The sequence below is a fragment of the Kogia breviceps genome, chromosome 16 (assembly GCF_026419965.1).
Source record: "Kogia breviceps isolate mKogBre1 chromosome 16, mKogBre1 haplotype 1, whole genome shotgun sequence".
In the NCBI taxonomy this organism is placed as follows: domain Eukaryota; kingdom Metazoa; phylum Chordata; class Mammalia; order Artiodactyla; family Physeteridae; genus Kogia; species Kogia breviceps.
In genome coordinates, this window is record NC_081325.1 from 78,841,882 (window position 1) to 78,864,163 (window position 22,282).

General features: G+C 58.2%; 2 protein-coding genes across 5 annotated transcripts in view; one reads left to right on the top strand and one right to left on the bottom strand.

Annotated features, from left to right (window-relative positions):
* TFDP1 (transcription factor Dp-1) overlaps window positions 1-9,300 on the top strand; it is a 30,326-nt gene extending 21,026 nt beyond the window's left edge. For all 4 annotated transcript variants that reach the window (XM_059041543.2, XM_067016173.1, XM_067016175.1 and 1 more), the window contains exons 5-12: window positions 589-710; window positions 1,730-1,895; window positions 2,207-2,350; window positions 2,852-2,920; window positions 3,171-3,322; window positions 3,740-3,906; window positions 4,878-4,956; window positions 8,156-9,300. In XM_059041543.2, coding sequence (XP_058897526.1) covers window positions 589-710; window positions 1,730-1,895; window positions 2,207-2,350; window positions 2,852-2,920; window positions 3,171-3,322; window positions 3,740-3,906; window positions 4,878-4,956; window positions 8,156-8,300 — 1,044 coding nt within the window. In that variant the 3' untranslated portion in view covers window positions 8,301-9,300. The remainder of the gene's footprint in view (window positions 1-588; window positions 711-1,729; window positions 1,896-2,206; window positions 2,351-2,851; window positions 2,921-3,170; window positions 3,323-3,739; window positions 3,907-4,877; window positions 4,957-8,155) is intronic.
* Window positions 9,301-11,969: 2,669 nt separating this feature from the next.
* On the bottom strand, window positions 11,970-16,766 carry ATP4B (ATPase H+/K+ transporting subunit beta). The gene is made up of 7 exons (XM_059041548.2): window positions 16,655-16,766; window positions 16,052-16,180; window positions 15,017-15,130; window positions 14,699-14,898; window positions 13,886-13,942; window positions 12,616-12,714; window positions 11,970-12,131 (listed from the first exon to the last, which is right to left on the bottom strand). The coding sequence occupies exons 1-7, from the start codon at window positions 16,764-16,766 to the stop codon at window positions 11,970-11,972; spliced, it is 873 nt and encodes a 290-aa protein (XP_058897531.1).
* Between the last annotated feature and the right edge of the window lie 5,516 nt (window positions 16,767-22,282).

A 22,282-nucleotide genomic window follows, 5' to 3' on the forward strand; every position in this document is an offset into this window, starting at 1 on the left:
AGTTTTACTTGGCTCGATGAGGCAGGGTCCCCGTGTCCCCCGCTCACGTGTGACCGTCGATTGACGGCACCAGAGTTCTGAGCGCTTGGTGTCACAAGACAAGCCTTCTGTGCAGGGATGGGTGTCTGGGTGTTGGGGGCGGCGGGACCCCTGCCTTTGCCCCGGTGCCATTGCTGCTCCTCGGCCCCGTGCTGTCTGGGGTGCCCGGGGCTCCCCGCTTGGCTGGGTGGCCTGGTGGGGCACTGCAGCCAGCCTCGCTAGCCCTGCGCTCCTTTTTTCCTTCATTTTTGGGCCTCGTTTGAGCACCGCTGAAGCATAGAGTTTTGTCCTGTCTTGTGCCACTGAGAGGGAAGCAGGTCAAAGAGGAGCGTGGGAGCCCCACTGGGAGTTCCTCCGGGCCCGGCCGGGCCGCTGGGCGTCCCCCGCTGCCCGGGGCTCCGGGCGTCCCCCATGGGTGCTCACGTGACTGCTCTCTAACCTTTGTGGCTAAGAAAGCTCAGCGGCGGCTGTAGGTGATGAGAAATGATGAAGCGGCAGCATCGTGTGGGGGAGATTCTGACTGTTCTGAATTGTCTTTTTTGACTGTAGGTAATTGGTACGCCTCAGAGACCTGCAGCGCCAAACACTATCGTGGTAGGAAGCCCACACACCCCTAACACTCACTTTGTCTCCCAGAACCAGCCTTCAGACCCCTCACCTTGGTCTGCCGGGTGAGCACTTGCCTAGAATTTACCCCCCAGCCTCTGGCTGCGCGGCCGCCAGCACGCCAGAGGATCGGGCGCTGGCCAGCGCGTGCCCGGAGTAGATGCGTGGACCACGCCGCCCTGTGGTTTTGGGGGTGGCGGCTCCACTGTGGTTTTGGGGGTGGGCTCTGGCTTCTTAACGCAGCGGTAACTTTCACACTTTGCACTGTCTGTACCAGAAGGTACCGTTTCTCGAACCCCAATAAACGTGGCGGGTTTCTCGGCAGCTTCTCCTAAACAGCTGAACATGGCCATGGGGACAGCCCTGTGTGATGGCCACACCACCCTGTTCCTTTGATCCTTTCCTCCAAAAGCAAAGTGACATGAAAGCGATTTTCCTCAGAGGTCAGCTGTGCAACCAACTTTCCCTAAAAACAAACAAAAACGAAGCTGTAGAATCGTGTCTGTATTTGTTCTAAAGCAAAAATCATCAGCTCCCGAGATTCGTCAGTTGGAAACTTGGGGCGACCGTTTCCTCGCTGTGGCGACTCAGGAAGGTCGGCCGCTGGGGCCCCCCGCCAGGGGAAAGCGCTCCAGCCTCAGCGCTGGGCGCCGGCGGCCACCTGGCCATCAGGGTGTCTGCACTGGCTCCTCTCAGCCGGCTCACGTTTGCCCCCAGATTCCTACATTTGCAGCAGAACTTCCATAACTTCTGATGTCGGTCGACATCTTTTTAAGAAGCAGCGTTGTCTGGCGTCCCGATACACATCAGACGTGTCCTGGGGTCTGCCCTTTGGGTCACGTGCCCCACTTTTCCCGAGAGCTGAAGATACACGTGTAAGGTCCGGCCACTTAAGTTTGTCCTCCGGCCTTTAAAGGAAGGAGTGGGTCCCTGGACGGGGAGACGGAGCCAGGCTCCCGTCCCTGCTCGGCTGAGTGCAGCCCGCGGGACCCCCTCGAGGCGCCCGCCGGTCCTAGGAGGCGGGTCTGGATCCCGGGCTGGCGCCGTGTGCTGAGGCCGCTGCCCTTCTGTTGTGTCTTCGAAGGAAGCGTAGCAGGAAAGGGGAGAAGAACGGCAAGGGGCTGAGGCATTTCTCCATGAAGGTCTGCGAGAAGGTGCAGCGGAAGGGGACCACGTCCTACAACGAGGTGGCGGACGAGCTGGTGGCAGAGTTCAGCGCCGCTGACAACCACATCTTGCCGAACGAGTCGGTGAGGGTGTGCGCGGCGGGGCCGGTGCGCGGGGCGGGGCACCCCGGCCCACTGTCTGTGTCTCCAACGGCCTCAGACATGCAGAGAAGCTCTGAAAGCACTTGCAGAGGTCTCCCGGCCCGCTGGTGTGGTGACGCCCCCGTGTCCCTGGTGCTTGCACGGCGCGCGCCAGCGCCAGCCCCGTGTGTCGGCCACCTCCCCGTGGCGACGCCCCCCGCCTGGGCTGGCGGCCGAGCGGGGCGCGGCCGGGGCACAGCCTCGAGTGTGTCCAGGTGTTGGGCCGTCTGGAAACCCCCCTCCGTCTCCGCCAGGCTTACGACCAGAAGAACATCAGGCGGCGAGTCTACGACGCCCTGAACGTGCTGATGGCCATGAACATCATCTCCAAGGAGAAGAAGGAGATCAAGTGGATCGGTCTGCCCACCAACTCGGCCCAGGAGTGCCAGAACCTGGAGGTACCTGCAGCCCCGCGGCCGCCGCGCGCCCCTGGCAGACCTCGGTCATCCGCACCACCGGCCCCTGGCTGCGTGTCGGGCGGCGGTCGGGGGCAGGTGTCCCCGTGTCCTGAAGCCCCTGATCACGTCCGTGCTTTCCCACTTGACGGCGACCCTCCGTCCGTCTGGGGCTGCGGACGCTGGTGGCAGGGCAGTCGGCCCAGACCCGGGGGGTTGCCCCCAGTGCGTGAACTCTGCATCCCAGTTTGTGGGGTTTTCAAAAAGATACCATAGCCGTGTCCAGAAGACGGAAGAAGGTTGTGTAGTTTTGAGATTAAGAGAAACTGGCCTGTGCCCGCAGCGTCGGCCACATTCTGGGTTCTTCTGCTGCCCCACCGTCAGGCCCGGGGCACACGCTTTTGGCGAGGACCTTTCCTCGGTGACCCTGTGTTGCCTTGGATTTTAAAATACGCTGTGAAAACCAATTGTGATGATGTCTATGTCGATGGCTTGTCTTGGAAGGTGGAGAGACAGAGAAGGCTGGAAAGAATAAAGCAGAAACAGTCACAGCTCCAAGAGCTTATCCTGCAGGTAATGCAGCGCCTGCCGTGGAGGCGGGGTGATTAATGTTTGGTGGCGTGGGCGCGTGTCCCCGTCATCCCCGCTCCGGGCGTTTGGGTTTTGGACATGTGTTCTCCGCTGGGTGGCACCCCCCGGCCGCTCTGGTCTCTAAGCGGGTGCTGGGCAGGGCCGTTGAGGGCGCCCGGGCGGGGTTAGGTGGGCGGGGTTAGGTGGCCGGTGGCGGCAGGTGTGGGTGCGCGTCAATCGTGCATCTTTTTAGCAAATCGCCTTTAAGAACCTGGTGCAGAGGAACCGCCAGGCGGAGCAGCGGGCCGGCCGGCCGCCCCCCGCCAACTCCGTCATCCACCTGCCTTTCATCATCGTAAACACCAGCAAGAAGACCGTCATCGACTGCAGCATTTCCAACGACAAGTAGGTCGTGGTGGGAAGGGCCCTGGCCGCGTGAAGACGCCTGGTCGGGGGGCGGGGGCGGAGAGAAAGCGGCCCGTCTGGGTGATTTGCTGCGTGTCTCACTTATAGCCACCAAGTACGACCATTTCAGCGTAATTACCTTGCAGGTGTCCTCCTCCCCTCCCTGACTGTGTGTCTCCTTGAGAAGGAGGACTGTTGTCAGGACAGCAAGCGGTGCCCGGGGCCCGTCCCGGGGCAGCCGGCAGCCCCAGGCTGCGTAGGTGCCGCCTGCACCCCCGGTTGCTGGTTCTGAGTTGGTGGGTCGTGTGGCTGAGGGAGATTTGGGGTGAGTGGGGTGTCCCGCTCGGGGCCCCCGAGCCAGGTGTCCAGCTCTGTCGTGGAGACGGCGCTCTTCTGACGATGATGTCCCTCCTCTAGGTTTGAGTACCTGTTTAATTTTGACAACACGTTTGAAATCCACGATGACATCGAGGTGCTGAAACGCATGGGGATGGCCTGCGGGCTGGAGTCCGGGAGCTGCTCTGCCGACGACCTGAAGGTGGCGAGAAGTTTGGTGCCGAAGGCGCTGGAACCCTACGTGACAGGTCCGCTCCGTCCTGGATGGAATGCCCGCCCCCTCCGCTGGGGTTGGCTCGCGCCCGGTGCCCAGAGCGGAGACAAATGGGACGTGGGACGGTGGCGGGCTGTGGGGTGCCGGTGCGGCAGCAACAGGGTGCCATCTGGCGGGGCCGTGGCCCCTCGGGACACGGTGGGGCGGGGGGGCGGCGACAAGGCCAAGCCGTGTGGGTCGTACGTTGCAGGTGTTACGTCAGGACCTCACCTTCCAGGTAGGGCCCCAGGTCTGTGAGGAGCGTGGCAGGTGCGGACCCTACCCCAGAGAGTGGCTTAGTCACTGCAGCAGAGTGACCGAGAAAAGCGTCGTCTCAGCAGCCCTGGGCCTGCCCCCGACGGCAGGTGTGGGGAGCCTTCTGGGTCCCCGGCGTCCATTCTGCCAGCTCCTTGGCTGAGCTGGGGGGGTCCCGGCCACCGAGGGGAAGGGCTTTGTGGTGAGAGAGGAGAAGCTGCCCCTGCGCCTCTGGTGTGGGTTTACTCCCTGAGCGCTCCCAAGCGGCCCAGAATACGTGGGCGTCTGGTCTCAGAGCGTCCAGTGAAAGTGGCGCCTCCCACCCCCTTTTGATGCCAGCAGCTGCCCTGTGGGACCCCAGCCCCCGTTCTTGGCGATACGGCTGCGTCCAGGACGGGGGTCGACATAGGTCCTTCCTCCCCTTGGGCCCCACCTCTGCGCTATGGTGATGGCTGCCCCTCCGTGGCACGGCGGTCGCGCCGTCAGTGGCTGCACCGATTCAGAGAAGTAAAGGGAGGACTTCCGTGCTGTCTTCACACGGCTTGGTCCGGCAGCCGGGCCCAGCCGGCGGGCTGCCTTCTGGCTGGTGGCGGGCGCGGCGCCGGGCGGCCCGAGGGGCCTCGGCTGGAGAGCCGTCCTGTCTCGGCTCGTGGGCCGGTTTCCTGCGGTCTCTGCTTTGTGAAATGTGCTTTCTTTTCTTTCTCTTTCCAGAAATGGCTCAGGGATCACTCGGTGGTGTCTTTGTCACGTCGGCAGTTTCAACTGCCAACGGCACAAGGCTGTCTGCCAGGTAACTGCCATCCCCGGCGGGGCCTGGGGGTGGTGGGGCCACTGTCACCTGGCAGCTGGACACCCGGAGTCGTGTGTGAACAACCGCTGCTCGGCCGCTCAGGACGGGGCTCCCCGTGCGGGGCAGACCTCCCCCCCCTCCGGACGCCCCCTCCCCGCCAGAGTCACTCAGAGCTCGTCCTCTGGGCAAAGGAGATTTGTTTTTTCTGATTGGTTTCTTTCCTCTAAAGATTAAAAGTAGTACGTGGCTTTTATTTTTTTGAAAAGTACTTCAGTGAAGTGCAGGCAAAGCCACCTGAACCCCACAGCCGGCAGCCCGAGTGACAGGCTATTTCTCCATCTCTTTTTAAACATTTTTTTCTTAACACACTTGAAGTCACAATACGCATATAATGTTGTTCCTTTTTTTCACGTTACTGTTACCGTGTACTGAGTGTATTTTGTGTTCTCGAAGGAGCTTTATCATTTAAATCCGTGTGTATTTGACTTTTGACCTAGCAGTCGCACAGAACAGAAGCATGTCAGGCCTCAGGGTTTGTCTTAGTTTTTTGAAGATAGATGTAAAGTAATACCAACGTTAAGTATTGACAAAACAGTGAGTTTATTTTTTATGGAGTATTATGTGTTATACATATTTATATCAATTCTAAATATCAATAAATGTTCAGTTTCTTACAGTGTAAGTGAAATCAGCAGAGTGTAGGTCCAGCAGAATGGAATTGACCGATAAGTCACGTGTGCACACCTTTGAGGGGGCTCTGTGGGCACCGTGTCCTCTGGTCCCCGTGCAGTGCCTGCCTGGCGACCGTGTGGCCCCGAGGGAGGGGCGGGGTCGCCCCGTGAGGGTCCCAGCGTCCACTGGGTCTGCGTCGACCTCGGCGGGGCTGAGGGAGGCCCCAGGGTGTCTGCACCCGTTTGGGTTTTGACTGCGGCTGGTTCCGTTTTTATTTTTTATTTTTATTTATTTATTTATTTTATTATTATTTTTTTTTGCGGTACGCGGGCCTCTCACTGTTGTGGCCTCTCCCGTTGCGGAGCACAGGCTCCGGACGCGCAGGCCTAGCGGCCATGGCTCACGGGCTTAGTTGCTCCGCGGCATGTGGGATCTTCCCAGACCGGGGCACGAACTCGTGTCTCCTGCATTGGCAGGCGGACTCTCAACCACTGCGCCACCAGGGAAGCCCCTGGTTCCGTTTTTAATTCTGAATCTGCCGCTGTGTGTGTAGCCCAGTCTGTAAAATCTGAACACCCGTTTTACCGAGAGGTGGAATTTGGGTATTTCCTAAACGTTCCTCTTTAAGAAATTCTCTTTACTGATTACATTTCAGAGGCTCTTGTCAGGTTTTCCAAAGAGGGAAGCAAAGCCATTACCATCTCAGAAGAGATTCTGACCTTAGTGGTGGATACGCTGTTTTCACAAAGGCCATTTTTGTTCCTTGGGCTGCCCTCGGGCTGAACGTTTAGCCGGTTCCCAGTTACACGAAAAGCTGCAACGAGCCTCCTGATGGCTCAGTTTCCCACTCTTCCTGGCTTGGTCTCCAGGCTGGCGCTTCCTAGATGTGGGGTTACTTTGTCCAAGAGCAGCGTCAGTACCTACCAGTGAAAGGTATCAAGATGTATGCGTGTGCTTTCCTGCTAACGGCAAACCGCCTTTAACGTTGGGAATCTGTGCAGCTCCGGCCTGCGGGGTTTCTGTGGCGCCGCAGGCCTCAGGGTCCTGACCCGCGTGGCGGGACAAGAGCCCTTTCACTCAGTCATCACCGTCCCCCTGCCCCGTGCCGTCTGATGCCAGTGTATCACGGCCGCGTTTCCAGGGTGGTTCTGACCCTTTCGTGTCCTGTTATCTTTAAACAGACTCTGGGTTTGCCAAGTAAGCTCCTCCGTTTTGTGGAGAGCGGTTCAAGGCCGCAGGTCGGGCGCAGAGAGGATGCTGTGAGGCCCCCCAGGGGTGCCACTGCGTCTCCGCGTGGAGACAGGCCCCCTCCGAGTCTGGAGCCCGGATGACCAGTGTCAAGTTGTAGCCCCAGGTCGGGGTCCCCTCGGGACCTTCCCTTGCTGTTCGGCTCAGACGTGAAGACACTGAATGACTTGTGACGGTGCCTGAGCAAGTTGTAGCTCAGAAGAAACGTCGCCTCCCCTCCCCTCGCGGTGGGCGTGGCCACCTCCCGTTGCTGCCCCGGGACCGTAACCGACCGCAGCTGACCCTCTGCGTCTCGTGTGCGCTGTGCTGGGACGCGGGCGGTGGCTGAAGCCCGGGGTCTTTGCCCAGGATTCCGGTTCCTAAAGCCTCTCCATTCTAGGCCGGGGTCTCGCCCGTGGGCCTGTTGACATTTTGGGCCAGACCACCCTTTGCTGTGGGTGCTGCCCATGCCTTGTGGGGCACTGGGTTGTGCCCTCGGCCTCAGATGCCAGCACACACACCCCGCCCCCCGCCCCAGTTGTGGCGACCAGAGGTTGTCGTGTGTTTCCGGATGAGGCTCCCAGGAGCGTGATGCAAACGCAGGTGGGTTCCAGCGACCCATTGGAAGACGAGGGCGCGGGGCTGGGCAAGCCCCGCCTGCTCTAGAGCCCAGCCCCACAGCTCGGCCCCCTGGGGCCGTGGTCCCCGCCTGGGCCCGCCCCAGGGGCCGTCGTCAGGTGGCATTCCAAAAAATAAAACCCGCAAGAGCTGTGGGTCCTCGGGGCCGTCCCGGAGGCACAGGCTGCAGTAAGACGTGGCCGTCACCCTCAGCTTCCTGGCTCAGCACGGACGCCAGAGGAGCTGAGGGGGGGGCCTGGGACTGCGTTTTCACGTGCGGGTACACGCACGTGCACGGCTGCACGCACACGCCAGCACCCGCTCGCTGGGTGCCCCTTTACTCCCCGGCTCCCACCTCTCAGGGAGGTCGGGGAAGTCACAGGCAGAGGCCTGGGAGGAGAGTCTCGGGGGTTCTCCGGTTGGTGCGCCTGAGTCTCGCTTCCGACGTGATGATAAACGGGGAGGACTCAGTGTCGGGGCCCTGCCGGAGCCCCTCGTCTAGTGGTGATGTGTGAAGGGGGCGTGACGGGTGACGTCAGCCTCGGGAGTGTTGGGTTCTGCGCTGCACGTGGGTGAGGTTTTCCGTTTCTGTTCGTGTCGTTGAGAACACCCAGACCTCCCGGGGATGCCGGACCGTCTCTGGCGCTGCAGACGCGGCCACTGACACCTCCTGTCCTTGCAGTGACCTGGCAAACGGCGCGGACGGGGCGCTGGCCACGAGCTCCAGCGGGTCGCAGTACAGCGGGTCCCGGGTGGAGACCCCCGTGTCGTACGTCGGGGAGGATGACGAGGAGGAGGAGGACTTCAACGAGAACGAGGAGGACTGAGCCCCGTCGGCTCCAGGGACACGTCTGGGGAGAAGAACTTCTGCTAACGTGGGTCTTTCTGTTTCTTTTGTCCTCCTCCCAAGAAGAGCTCGCTGCGCCGCCGGGCTCGGCATGCGCCGCCGACAAGCAATGCGCCGTTCTCCGCGGGGTCCTGACGAGCTGCGCCGTGTTTGAGGGCGACGCACGGCCTCTACTTACTCTTTCGGATTTTGTGTTTTCGTTTGCTGTTTTTTTGAAATTCAGAGTTCATTTCGCCCCTTCACAGTTCTTGCCGAGTTTGCTGGAGACGTTGTGCTCCGTCCGCGCCGAGGGAGATAAAGGCCCTGCTGCCCGGCGGGCCCGAGGCAGCCGCCGAGGGGGACGCAGCACGGAACCGGCAGATGGCGAGGCTCTGCTTCTCGACGTTTTATTACGACTTTATTTCCCTTAAATTATATTGACTGCGTGACTCCATCGGGTTTCTACTTTGGTTTTGCTCTGTGTTGCAGCCAACGAATTGCGAAGTTCTTTTTTTGTTTCTGTTTGTTTGGTTTGGTAAAAGTTTACTGCCATGCTGGTGCAGCTATGGAAACTGAAAGCTTGGAATGGTTTATTGCTTATGGTAAAATTTGCCTGATTTCTTACAGGCAGTGTTTGGGAACTTTTATTATATAGTTGTTTACATACTTATAAGTCTGTCATTTAAAGACATGTACTGAAACAAATGTTGTATTTGTTTCGTAAGCATCTTCCTGTAATCTATTATAAAGTTGAAATTAAATATAGAGAATGTTTTAACAGTTTTTTAACTCAAAATTTGTCAATCATTTTTAATAGTTCTTTTTTTATAAAAAGAAAAAGGAATTTCGGGACAGGCAGTAGTCTCTTTTAAAACTTATTCACCAAGAACCATTAACTGCACAGTTGCTGTTAGCTGCCTGTTCTAAAATAATAGTCTTTTTATTGGAACACAAACAAACTTTTCTGTAATATTTTGTGGAATAAAGAGACTTTAATTGTTTGACTTGTTTAACTTGGCACTGTTAGTTTTTATTAATAAAGTGCGCATGGGCATTTTAAACAAGTTGTGTGTCCCTCTGATTCGGCATTGCTGTCCGGAGCTCATTTTATCCCGTCAGCCGTGCGCTTCTCTGGAGGGAGGAGAGGGTCCAGGCCCAGCAGTGCACGCGGGACCCGCCGAGGCCCCCAGCGCCTGTCCTGCCGCTGCCCAGCGGCGGAGCCGAGGAAGGAGGTTCCGGGGACGCGGCCAGTGGTGGGGAGAGAGTTTGTGCCTTGCCTTGTCTTTAGAAGAAACGTACCCACGACCTTTAATGTGCAAGTCCTTCCTTACAAAACGTGAACTTTGCAAACACACGCATCCCCGAAAGGTCACGAAGCGCCACAGGGAAGCCGGGGACGGACGGATGCAGGCTGGATGCCCTCGCGGACACGCCCACGGCGAGAGAGCCAGGCCGAGGGCGTTCCTTGCCTTTCTCCCGGATCCTAGAAGTTGAGACAGATTTTATGGATTTGACTTTCGGAAAAAGGGTCAGATTGTCAGGTTAGATGGGGCAGCTCAGTGTTTTATTCACGCTGGTCGAAGACATCCGTGAACGTTGCAGTGCGAGGTTGAGGCCTTGAGCGGAGTCGTGTCTCCTGAGGGATGTGGCAGTTCCTCCTTTCTTCCTGACTGTGGCTGACTGAAGTGTCCCGAGGGCTGTGGCTGGAGAGACGGGGGCAGTGCTGGCGCCCATGCGGTGAGGACACGGCCAGCCCCGCGTCCCCGACCGAGTGCCCCGCGGCTGCGCCCCTGCTGGCCCTCCTCCTCTAGGGCACCCGGGCGGGTCTGGCCAAGCTGGGCACCCGGCCGTGGGCAGGAGACCCCCGACACCGACCTTCCGCCGGTGGTGACCCAGGTGACCGAGGGTCTGCTGGTTCCGTCGCTGCGGGAGCGCCTTGGACAGGGGACGAGGTTCTGGCACCATCGCCTCTCCTGCTCTTCCTGGAAGGTGCTCGGCTGCGGCCCAGTCATCCCGGAGCATCACCCGTCAGGGTGTCCAGCCTGCATCCTTCCACGCCAGCTTCCCTGCGGTGTGGTCTGTGACCTCTAGGGGAGGCGTTTGATTCCAGAGGTCACATCTTACAAGCTGGTGAGTAGCGGGGTTCTGCAAACCGGGAGGCCTGTGGCTACTTGGGCCGAGTACCGACCCTGGGTGTTGGCGCAGCAGCGGTCCCGGGGTGCGTCAGCGAGCTCCCGAGAGAGGAACATCCGGACTCGAACCTCGGCCTCTGACCTCTGACCCCAGAGCCTGTGCCACACACCCCCACCAGGTGCTGGCTGTTCCGTGTATTCGACAGCAACTTGACAGAGGTTCTAGCACTTCTTGCCAAGGGGCGCTGTGTGGTCGGCAGGTAGCCGGGTCTGAGGTTCCGTGTCCCCTGCGCCCCCCGCGGGGGCAGCCCCTCCAGCTGCTGGGCCTCGGTTTCCTTCCCTGTGGAATGGGATCAGCAGCCCCGGCCTCCCAGGGCAGCCGGAGGAGGGACCCCGAGTCAGGCAGCCTACTGTGCTCGGACCCCGTGACGTGCACCCCCCACCCCACCCCCATCGAGGCCTTGGTGTCTCTTCTGGGGTGGCTGGACCTCTGACCTCTGACCTCCCATGTGTCGTGACATCCCTGAGGTGGCCTGATCTCTGGCCTGACGTGGCACTTCCCAGGTGGCTCAGGGGTTTTGCTGGTGGGGTTGGCAACGCGGAGCAGAGACGCCCGCACCCCGGGCCCTGGTGGCCTTCGGGGCTGGGCGGCGGGTCCCCTGTCCCCCGAGCCTCTGCGGGGCTTCTTCCGTGGGGTTAGGACTCTGGGCTGCCAGCTCCGGGTGGGGTGAAAAGTGGGCGACAGGTGAGAGCAGGTTTGTCCTTGGGACAGAATGTTCTAGTTTCAGGGTTATCTGAATGGGCTGGGGCTGCAGACCCCACCCACCGCCGCCCTGGAGGCTGGAGGGGAGACCGTGCTCCGAGGAAGGTCACCCCTGGGGTTTGGGCTCCGCCGCGTGGGGACACCCTTACGTCCCAGAACTGTGCGCTCTCGGGGCAGCCCCTTCCACTCCGGTTTGTAATGTCCCCGACTTGCAACTGAAAGTGTTAAAGGGAGAGGTTTTTTAGTTCATTAATTTTAGTTGATTCTTTTTAGTTAATTTAGTTAACTGCATTTGTTAGTTTGACTTTTTAGTTGATTCTTCCCCCTCATCAGGAGAGACACGACTCTTTTTCGTTGATTAAGAGTGAATTTAATAAACTTGATTTTTACAGTTTAGGAATTGCATTTTTTAAAGCCGGCAGGCAACCAGAACGCAGGACATCCTAAGTCACGTTTCATATCAACGCACTACCGGTCTTCATGTTAACATAGAGAAAAAATAAATTACAGCAGGGAAGGAGATGTCCACGTGCAAGAGATGAGTCCTTTGGGGGTCTCGTTAGTCGCACAGCTGCTGCCTTAGGGTCACCGTGTTAGCCCAGCGTTTTTATCGTGGCTACAAATTCTACCAAAAAAGTGACAGAGATGTCACAGGATTCTGGCTCCGAGAGCTGGGCGCGCGGGGGCCCGTCTGGTGCGGAGCTGCCCCGGGTGCCGGGTGTAGCTGGACGTGCCGTCTGCGGTCGCCTGCACTGGGGGCCGGCGCGTGGCTCCTCTACTTCTGGATCTTTAGCTTGAACTCCACCTTCCCCTCGTAGGGGTCGTGGGGGTTGTCGAAGGTCACGTGCTCCGCCAGGATCCTGCACACGATGACGACCTCCGTGTTCCCGGGCACGTTGAGAAGCTTCGCGGCCACCAGCGGGTTGCTGTAGTGGGGCTGAAGCGGACGCGCGTTAGGGCCCCTGAGGGTGGCTCGGCTGGGACACAAATGTCTCCCTGCTTAGGAGCCTGGGGGCCGGGGGGCGGGGACAGACCGGGGACAGGTTCAACTTCAAATTCCACTCGATGAAAATTAATATAAAAACAACACAGAGGATAAAGCAAGAGATTTGGAGAAAATGGTTTTAAATGGATATGCAGTTGTCTAAGGGCCTTCTAAGCGGGCCCTTGGAAGGTAAAAGATTAGATTTGATATTTATTTTGCGTGAGAATGATGTGTTTTCAGGTAGTTACGAGAACGTGGGCTTGGGAAGTGCCCGAAGATTAAGTGGTCCGGCTGGGCTAAGTACTAAGTACTAAGCACTAAGTACGCCTCGCTTCGTTTTTACAGGTGAAACACGTAGGGCTTTCCTTCTGCTCTAGTGATCGCTCAGTTTAATCCGGTTCCGGAGCAGCTGCTGGGGACAGTGGCGCACACGTACCTGGGCCTTCTTCCCGTAGTAGGGGAAGTAGTGTAGGCTGTACACGCCTTTGGGTGGGAAGTACTCCACCTGCAGGGCCGGGGCATCCGAGCGCTGGTCCTGCGGGCGAGAGGCCGCCGTGAGAAAGGCCGGGTCTGGCGCGCTCACGTCCGCCTGTGTCCGCGCCACGCATGCTCGTGCACGCAAGTCCACGTGTGTGTGGACGTGTGCGCCGTGACCACACGTGAAGTTGGCATAAACTAGATCCAATCTTTATCATCAGCCGCGAATCCATTAAGGGTGTAATTTGTTAGTTTGCAAGACCCCGGGTGACTTATCAAACTTGTATTTTTTTCCATTTTAAACCCTCTTAGGACAAAAAAGGTGATAGAGCCTAGCGTGTGGGAATGAAGGCCCACAAGGGAGACCGGGGAAGGACCCACACGCTGTCGTGGGGTTTGCTTCCTTTGACTGTCAGAGCCAGCGAATCGCCCGACGGCTTGAGCTCGTCCGAGGGCAGAGGAAGGGTACTTTGGTGTCTGTGCGGATCCCGGGTCAGCCTACACATGCGTGGTCGAGCAAACTCAAAAGGGAAAAACAAAACAGGGCGAACGCTGCGCTCCGGGGAGACTGCAGGCCTTGGGGGTGGGGTCACCCCGGTGGGGCACCCGTGCTGATGGCAGAGAGCCTTGGCTGAGGGCGTGATTGTGAAAACAAGCTTTAGAAAATATTCAACGAAGACAAATTTAGTTTTTTCATGTTGTACTTAAAAACATGTTTTGAGAAAAACGGGACTAAATTAATGCCAACTGTTGGCGGCATTTATAGACACGCACTGCCAGACAGCAGTAGCTGCCGGTAACTTGCATATTTTTGTAAATAAGCGAATAAAAAGGACAAAGCAGCATAGTAGGAGTGCCTTGGTTTTTCCAAATAGCCACAAACATTTTGAAGCATGTCCGTGACACACTGTCCCAAATGCTTTCTGAAGCAACGGTGACGAGTGTTGTTTTTCTTACCAGGTTTTTTCCAGAGACAGTATAAAATTTTATTCTCCGAGATTGCATAGCTGTACCATTTGGCAGCTTGCCATACCATATAGACTATTTTTTCTTGATAATTCTTACCAGGTTTTTAATCCCCCACGATCAAACCCCTCTTAAGTGAAGGTTCCTGCAATTCGTGCACCGGGCTTATTAGGCTGACGGTTGAGATGATTTTAGGGAAAACCCGATCAGTATTTCCCGCAGGTTTTGCAGCCTAAACAAGACAGCTGTGGCCGGTCACTCACCAGGAAAGCACAGTCCACCCTGGGGGCCGTGCTGTTGCCGGGGAGAAACTTGACGATCTGGAAGGGAAAGGTTCGGACGTGGCTGCTATGCCCATCTGTGAGTGCGGAGGACGGGTGCCGGGGAGGGTCTGGGGCGGAGGTACCAACTCCCGCTTCAAAGCCAGAAGCTCCACGCCGGGGCCGTGGTCTTGGCCGGCAGGGGGCAGAGCTGGACGGGGGTCTGAGCTTCCCGAGCCCACCTGTGCGGACGGCCTGGCCCCCGGATGCACCTGCTGGTGCCCAGGGTCCAGTGCGGCGCCCTCCCTGGCTGCACCCCTGCCAGGCACAGCCGGGACCGCACCCCAGCTGGCCCCTGGGGCCCGGCGCGGTGTGCCAGCACGTGGGCCCCCCGGCCTCTTAGGGAGGAAAATGAAGAGTGCCACGCAGAGGCCAGCGCGGTGCCGGGCCCCCCTCACCCCGCCGCCGAGTCCCGCGCTCCCCGGGGCCCTGCCGACAGGTCCCCTCTCCCCGCGGCGTGGACGTGCCTCCCGTGCTTGGCTGTGTTCTCACGGTCAGCCTCCCTCTGCGCCTGTCCCCAGACGGTTCCCAGGTGCCCTCCCCGCGCTGGCCGCGGCCCGGCTTCTTGCAGCCGCCGTGCACACGGGGCTGCCCCAGGCTCTGCGGCTCGGGGCATGGCGGACGCCACGGTCAAGTGGGCGGTGGGTCTGGGTGGCGGCTCCCAGCTGTGTTTGAGGGAAGGCACGCTCGCGGCCAGCACACGCGCGGGAGAGGCAGGGGCCCCGTTCCCTACTCACCTCCGACCCCCTCACTCACCCGGTTCATCTTGATAATGAAACACGGCTTTCCTTCCTCAAAACCAAAGGTGGGGTCCGGCCGGCCCGAGCAGTTTTGCAGCATGTCTGCTGTGAACTTGCAGGAGAACTTGGTGTGGTTCGGGGCCAGGAAGCTCTCCTGGAAGAAGTACCTCTCGGACGTGCAGTTGATGTTGTCCTCCTGGGCCGCGGGTGAGTAGCCTGGGGGACAGACACACCTGCGGCCCTGCCCGGGCTGCAGCCCCCCTGCCCCGCCCCGCCCCCGGGGGGTTCCTGAGCCGGGGAAAGAACGGAGACTGCGGTGCATTCTACACTCTACCCGCCAGGAAGTGGTGCAGGGCCCGCGTTAGTTCTATCCAGGTCCTGTTGTCAGACACGTTGTAGGAGATGTCCAGGCCTTTCTCCCCGTAGACATCTGGCCTCAAGGTCACCCCTGGAAAAAGGACGTGACGCTTGGTCTTTGGTTATACATCCAGGCTGTTGCTGTTCGGTTGGCCCTGGCCTGGGGGAGGCCGTGCCTGGGACGCGTCGGGGCCAGGCCTTCGAGGGTCTCCCTGCCCCTGGCGAGGAGGCTGCAGCCGGCAGGGCCCAGGACCCTGCCCAGGGGCTGGGGGGGGGGGGGCGCACCGTCCCACGAGGCCTGGCCAGGGCCCGCGGGTCCCTCCCAGAGGAGGCCTGCCTGCCTGCCGGCCTCGGGCTTTGGGGCACAGTCTATCACAGTGTGCTCTCAAGTTTGTGACCTATTACGTTCTGTTCTGAAATGACATGGAAATCCTCCATGTTTTCTCCATTGGTTGACTCAAAACATTGACCCTCAGTTGTCACGATGATTTGCAGAGGGTCCACCGAGTGCTGGCACAGCTCAGCGCTGCTGTTGGATGTTCTTGGGTATTGTTTTCCTCGGAAACAGTTAGGGGCGCAGGGGTGACAAACACTCTGAGTAGCTGGGCTGGAAGAAGCTTTCCTTCCTTCGTCTCCCCCCCCCCCACCTTTGTTTCTGTTTTTTGCAGGCACCGCAGGCTAGCTGGCTGCGTGGGGGAGTCTTGGTCCAAACACGCCCCCCAGGATCTGGGAGTCTCGTCCCCAGCGACTTCCTGCTCTTCGGCGCTGGCTCAGCCCCTCGTCGCGCGGGCCGCCCTGAGCTTCGACGGCACTCGCGCTCGGGACCTAATTTGCTGCTGGGGAGGCGAGGCCTCCCCGGGAGAGCAGCCTCGGTGCTGGTGACGCCACACGGACACCGAGCTCCCCTCGCCCCCTTCCTGATCCCCTGGTGACCGTCCTCCCCGACACCCTCCCCGCGGGGTCGTGTCCTGACCCGGCAGCCCCGGGCAGAGCAGGGCCCGACGCCCGGTACCTGGGGACTTGAGCTGGTCCTGGTAGTCGGGAGTGTACGGGTCGACGGTGCACATCAGCACGTAGATGCACAGGGCGAAGATGCCGGTCATGACCACGTAGAAGGCCACGTAGTAGAGGCTGATCCACACTGCGGGAAGAGGCGGGTCAGGCGCGGCGGCGGCGGCGGCTCGGTCGCGGGGAGCACGCGTGCAGCTCACCAGACGCGTCACCCCGCAGGGTGAACGTCGCACTGGTGTCGGGTGCGTTCACGCACGGCGCTGGGCACGCATCCCGCTATCTGGTTCCGGGCCATTCTCATGACCCCGGTAACCCTGCACCCCTTAACTTACAAGCCTTCAAAACAAGTACAGTTTTAGGAGCATAGCTTTAAGACTGCTCTTCTCAAGTCTAATGCTGAGCCTTTGGGGCTGATCCTAGGCTGCCCCCCGCTCTCGGGTGCCCGGTGTCGGGGGGTGTCAGGGCCGAGGGGGGCCTTTGGGATCACCCAGTGGGGGAGGAGAGGCCGGCCAGGGCCTGCGTCTGGGCGCTGGGACCGCCAGCCCCACGCGGCTGCTGGCTGGGCCCCTGCCCTCCCCTGGCGCCCCCGCCCTGCCGCACAGACCCCAGCGGGACAGCGTCCGGCCCAGCATCTGGCCCGTGTCCGGGTTCCAGCAGTAGCGCTGGAACTCCTCCATCCTCTGGCTGCATGACTTCTTCTCCTGCAGTGCCGCCATCGCCCCGCTCCTGCCAGGCGACACTTGGGGGAGGAAGCGCCCTTGGCTTTTATGGTCTCCCCCTCAGAGGTCAAGGGCATTGCGGCTCTGGGTTCCGGGGCGAGCCCAGCAGGGTGTTATCGCTGCTCGGCCGTCAAGCACCGACGCCCGGGCAGGCCTGGCAGGTTCCCCTGCCGTCAGGTGCCCCTCCACCCCCGCCCTGGGCAAATCAGGGTGGCTCACTCCTCCTCTCGGGTGCCCTTGGCCCAGAACTTTATCTGCTCTGGTGAGGAGCAAGGAGGCCTGCCAGGTGCTCAGCTCCGCCCGCTCGCACGTCCTTGGGGCGGGAGGTGTGGAGAGAGCGGTCCGCACGCGGAGGGGCCTGGACGCCGACGCTCACCCGCGGCCGAGACGCTCCCCGCTCGGAGCTGATCGCAGCAGGCGCCCGAGGTCACGATGAGGCGATGGCTGGGCTCCCGCCCCTGTCACTCCTGACGCCGGAGAGCCAGTCCTGCCGGTGCCCAGGGCGGCCGGACGCGGGGCCGCAGGGCTTCCCGCCTCGCCTGAGCTGGGCTTCGGTGGTGAGCATGGTGTCCTCTGAGAGCCAGTGCTGGGGCCCTGTAGGACTCTGCGTCCGTGGAGGAGTTCACGGCCATACGATCTAGAAGCGTTTTGGAACCGAATGCACACCGGTCCCCGGGCGCGCTGCTGAAATGCAGGTTCTGACCCCGCGGGGACCCAGCGGGCCTGGGAGCCCCCGTGAGCCTTGCTTGCGGCTGCAGGGCCGCGGCAGTGTCCCGGCAGGGGACGCTCAGCCTGGCGGCACGTCCGGGCCACCTGGGGCGCCTTGACAACCTGTGGCGCCTGCCCCACCCCCGAGTTCCTGAGGGAGCTGACCTGCCGGGCGGCCTGAGCGTCTGGACACCCACGAGCCCCCGGGCCACCTGACGCGTGGCCAGAACCAAGCGGCCTTGGCGGTCTCCATAGCTGGGGCACCCGTCTCTGAGATCAGGAGGAAAGGGCAGCGCCCGGCAAATACGATGTGGCACCGAGGCGTCTTTACAAATATCTGAGTCAGGACCCGACTGAAAGGGTGGGGGTTGTATACAAAGAGCTGGGTGTCCATCCATTGTCACTTTCCCTCTGAGGGACCCCAGTAGCCAAATTGGAAGTGTTCTTTGGGGATAAAAATGGTGAAAAGCCCTCTAGCCATTATGTTTATTTTCTTTAGGATGATTTAGAGCTTGTCAGCAAAACAAACACCGTAAAATTCAGATGGAATTGCAGCGTTGTAGCTTTGGACTCAGTTTCTTGATGGACCGGCCCTGGGCACGTTCCTTCACACTGTTCCCCTTCACAGCTTTGGAACTTCAGGGCAGTAGGAACACAGAGTGTGGCCTTAGCCTGCGGCCTCACTGTCCACCGCCTGGGGGTCTGGGACCCCCGCGCCGAGGCCTGGAGACACAGGGCAGGAGCTGCTGTGCAGGGAATCGGTGCCGCCCTGCCCGGAAAGTACAGAGACACTCTTGGGACGAGCACAGCATGAATTCTTCCTGGAAGTCTTTGAACGAAGTCCTCCACACTTAGTCTCTGAATTCGCAGAAGCACGGACGTGCGTGCTGAGCTGCACAGGCCTCGCCATGATGACCTTCCTGGGACACGTGCCCGGGGGGAGGGGAGGCCTGGGGCGGGGGGGGGCACTGGGCTGTTCGGCGCGCCCTGCGGGACAACGCGGGACGGACGCCCCAAAGAGACTGAGCTCCGGGCGACGTGGGACCTCACCCTTCCTATGCGGGGGGCTCGGCTCCCACCGCCCCCCGGCAGCAAGGGACCGGAGCCCACCCCTCCGCAGCTGCCGCGGGGTCAGCGGAAGCCCGCGAACACCGAAGGGCTGGACGATAGGAAGACGCGCAGCTTTCAACGGATAATCACTCATCAGAGCAAGAACCGGGGAGACCTGCAAATGAAGTTAAAACAAGATGATCGGTAGACGCCAAGACTGAGGTGACAGATCCTGAAATCATCTGACAGGTTGTAAAGTGCTCCAGCGAGCAGTGGTGATTGTGCTTGAAACAAATGGAAAAATCGAAGTAGAGAGTTGAAGGAAAGAAATAGAAGATATAAAGGAGAACCAAATGGAAATTTTAGATTCAAAAAATGCAATAACCAAAATGAAAAGCTCAAAGAATGGATTCAGCAGCAGAAGGGAAGGGACAGAGGAAACAATCACTGACATGGAAGAGAAAACAATAGAAATTTCAGGATTTGAACAATAGAGAGAAAGTAGAGCCCGAAGAGAAGTGCCCAGCCTCAGTGACCCGGGGCCATAGGCAAGGCCCAACGTCTGTGTCCCTGGCGTCCTGCAAGGAGAGAAGAAAGAGCGGGGCTGAGGCTTAAACCTTCAGACTCAAGAAGCTGAGAGAACCCCAAACAAGATGCCCGCCCCCAAATCCGTGCCAAGTCGCATCAAGATTAAACTTTGAATATCCAAGACAGACACAAAAAAACCCTGGAAAGCATTTGCAATTGCTCAAAACAAAAAGGAATATTTAGGTGTTGATCTAATAAGACATGCATAGGACTTGTATGCTGAAAGCTACATAACGGTGATGAAACAAAAATCTAAGTAAATAGAGACACATATTGTGTTCATGGGTTGGAAGACTCAACACAGTAAAGATGTCAATACTCCCCAAACTGATATACTATTTTAACACAGTTCCTATTAAAATCCAAGCAAGGTGGTTTTTTTTATATCTATAGACAAGACTACTCTAAAATTTATTTAGAAAGGCTAAGGAACTAGAATAGTTCAATATTGTCTTCTTTATCTGGAATACTTTTTTGAAAATATTTTTTAAAAAGAAAAATGAGGTAGGAAGACTCAATTTCAAGGCTTATTATATAGCCACAGTCATCAAGACAGTGCGGCGTCGGTGGAGGGACAGACACAGAGGACAATGAAACAGCACAGAAAACTCAGAAGTAGACTCACAAATGTGCCCAACTGATTTTGACAAAGGTGCCAAAGAAAATCAATGAAGCAAAGACGGCCTTTTCAACATGTGGAGGTGGAACAACTGGACATCCACGAACCCTGACCTAAGCCTCATACCTTGCAAAAAAGTTAACTCAAAATGGTCATGGATTTAAATGTAAAAGTATAAAAATTTTGGGAAAATACATGGGAGAAAATCTTCAAGAAGTAGGGTTAGGCAGAGAGTTCTTAGACCTGACACCAGAAGCCCAATCCATAAAAGAGAAAATTGAAAAATTGGACCTCCAGCCCAAGAGCAAAAATGCAAGCAGTCCGGTTCGAACATGGTCAAAAGACATGATGGGATATTTCACCGAAGAGGATTCACAGATGACGAACACATGGGAAACTGTTCAACATCATTAGCCGGTGGGGAAATGCAAATTAAAAACACAATGAGGTACCACCTATCACAAGAGCTAAAATAAAAAATGGTGACAACTCCAAGTGTTGGTGAGGGGGCTGAGAAACCGGATCACTCGTGTGTTGCTGGTGGGAATATAAAATGGTAGAGCCATCTGGAAAACTGTTTGCCAGTTTCTTAAAAAATTGAACATGCAAATACCATACGACCCAGCAAATATGCTCTTGGGCATTAATCGCAGAGAAATTGAAATTTATATCTGCACGAATGTCTGTATGGTTTTAGCCGCTTTATTCATGATAGCCCAAACTGGAAGCAACCTCGATGTCCTTCAACAGGTGAATGGTTAAACCAACCGTGGTCCATTCACACCATGGAATCCCACTCAGCAGTGAAGCTCCAGGTACGTGTAACCGCCTGGGTGGGTCCAGGAAGTCATGCTGAGTGAAAAGAGCCAACCTGCAAATTGACATACTGTGTGATTCCACGTATAAAACATCCTTGAAATGACAACTTTATGGAAATGGAGAGCAGATTCGTGGTTGCCACGGTTCAGGACAGGGTTTGGGGTGGGAGGGAGGCGGGTGTCTATAAAGGGGACCGTGTGGCGTCGGGGGTTCCTGAGCGTTTGCTGTGTTGGCGTCGGTATCCGTGCTGCGATCCTGAGCTACAGTTTGGGGGGACTGGGTGAGGGGTGCAGGTGTCTCTGGGTTATTTCTTATAACTGCATGTGAATCTACAATCACTCTAAATAAAAACTTTTTAAAAAAGGGCCAAATGAGTTTGGCAAGCTCTGCGTACTTGACCCCGCTTAGAGAGCCGAGTTCACTCTTCAATCTCTGAGTCCCGTGATCGGAAACATATTTAGCGCCGTTTAGCTGAATGCTTCCCACTTCCTCAGGAGGCAGTTCAGCTCAGTGTTCATCCAGTGGGAGTCGCCGTCCTCAGACACCGCCTCTCGCCCAGGTTCCTGATCTGGGTGCCAGCCCCACTCCAGGCCCACCGAAGCAGGTCTTTATTTCTCCAGGAGATTCGAGTCCCCGGCACTGCTGAGAGGTGCCGTCTGGGGCCACACGGTGAGAGACACCGTAGAAGGGGCTCCGGTCCACAATACGCCTTGGAACCGGAGCCGCTGACCCGCCTGAACACTGAGGGTTAAAGAAAAGGCAGGAAGGGTTTGAAGAGATCAGCTCAAGGTCGCCTGCTAGTAAGTGCCAGGCTGGACGCACCAACCCACCTGCTCAGCTGCAAGTTCTTGTTTCTGCTTCCCCGGCTGCTACACGGAGTCCGCCTGTCCCCTCATACCCACTGGCAGAATCTCACTGCCCTCTCGACCCTCTCCTCCCCGCGTGGAGTTGGTTACCTGGCCTCTTCTGGCTGGGGTGTTCTTCATTTCTGTGGCCCTTCTCTTCCTCCCCTCTCTAAACTGTAACCAACCCCCATCACTTCCTTCTCATTCTTTCCCATACACGTACCAAGCACCTACTGTGTACTAGAACGAGGCAGACAAGGCCATACCCCGGTGTGCCCCAGGTGTCCCCCAGCTGTACCCCAACTATGTCCCAGGTGTGTCTTAGGTGTGCCCCCGTTGAGTCTCAGGTGAGCTCCAGGTGTGTCCCAGGTGTGTCTCAGGCGTCCCCCAGGTGTGTCTCAGGTGTGCCCTGGTGTGTCCCTGGCCTCTCCGTTCCCTTCTCTCTCCTGCCTCTCTCTGTGTGGGACCTCAGCCTGGGTGTAGCTGGGGTCTCCTGCATCCCCGTCCTCATTTCACCTGAACGTCTCTCTTGGCGTTTCTCCTTCACCAGCCAGCACAGCCCAGGTGAGGGCAGGGGGCTGATGTGAAGCTGATCCCTCGGCAAGGGCCGGGGTTACCTTAGGTCATCAGAGCCACCAGCATGACACAGCTGCTCTCAGTGTCAGCTCAGGGCAAATGTTGGTCCTCACACGCTGACCAGTCCCCTGGCCAGGGCTCTCACCCGTGGACGCCCAGCAAGCCTATTCCTCAACTCCTATCATCAGCTGGTTTTATTCTCACTCGCGGGTTTTCTAAAGAAAAAATGACACCTAGTGGGGAAAACGTCAGCCGTCTTTGTGAATTAAGGTTTCTCCTGGGCCCCCTCCCTTCACCTGGGCCCCGTG

What these genes read in the sequence shown, in the direction of transcription:
- ATP4B (XM_059041548.2), bottom strand. Translation starts at nt 16,766, where the DNA reads ATGGCGGCACTGCAGGAGAAGAAGTCATGCAGCCAGAGGATGGAGGAG. An exon ending in GGACCAGCTCAAGTCCCCAG is followed by an intron (nt 15,131 to 16,051) that starts GTACCGGGCGTC and finishes TCCTTTTTCCAG; the next exon opens with GGGTGACCTTGAGGCCAGAT. An exon ending in TCATTATCAAGATGAACCGG is followed by an intron (nt 13,943 to 14,698) that starts GTGAGTGAGGGG and finishes TTTCCCTTCCAG; the next exon opens with ATCGTCAAGTTTCTCCCCGG.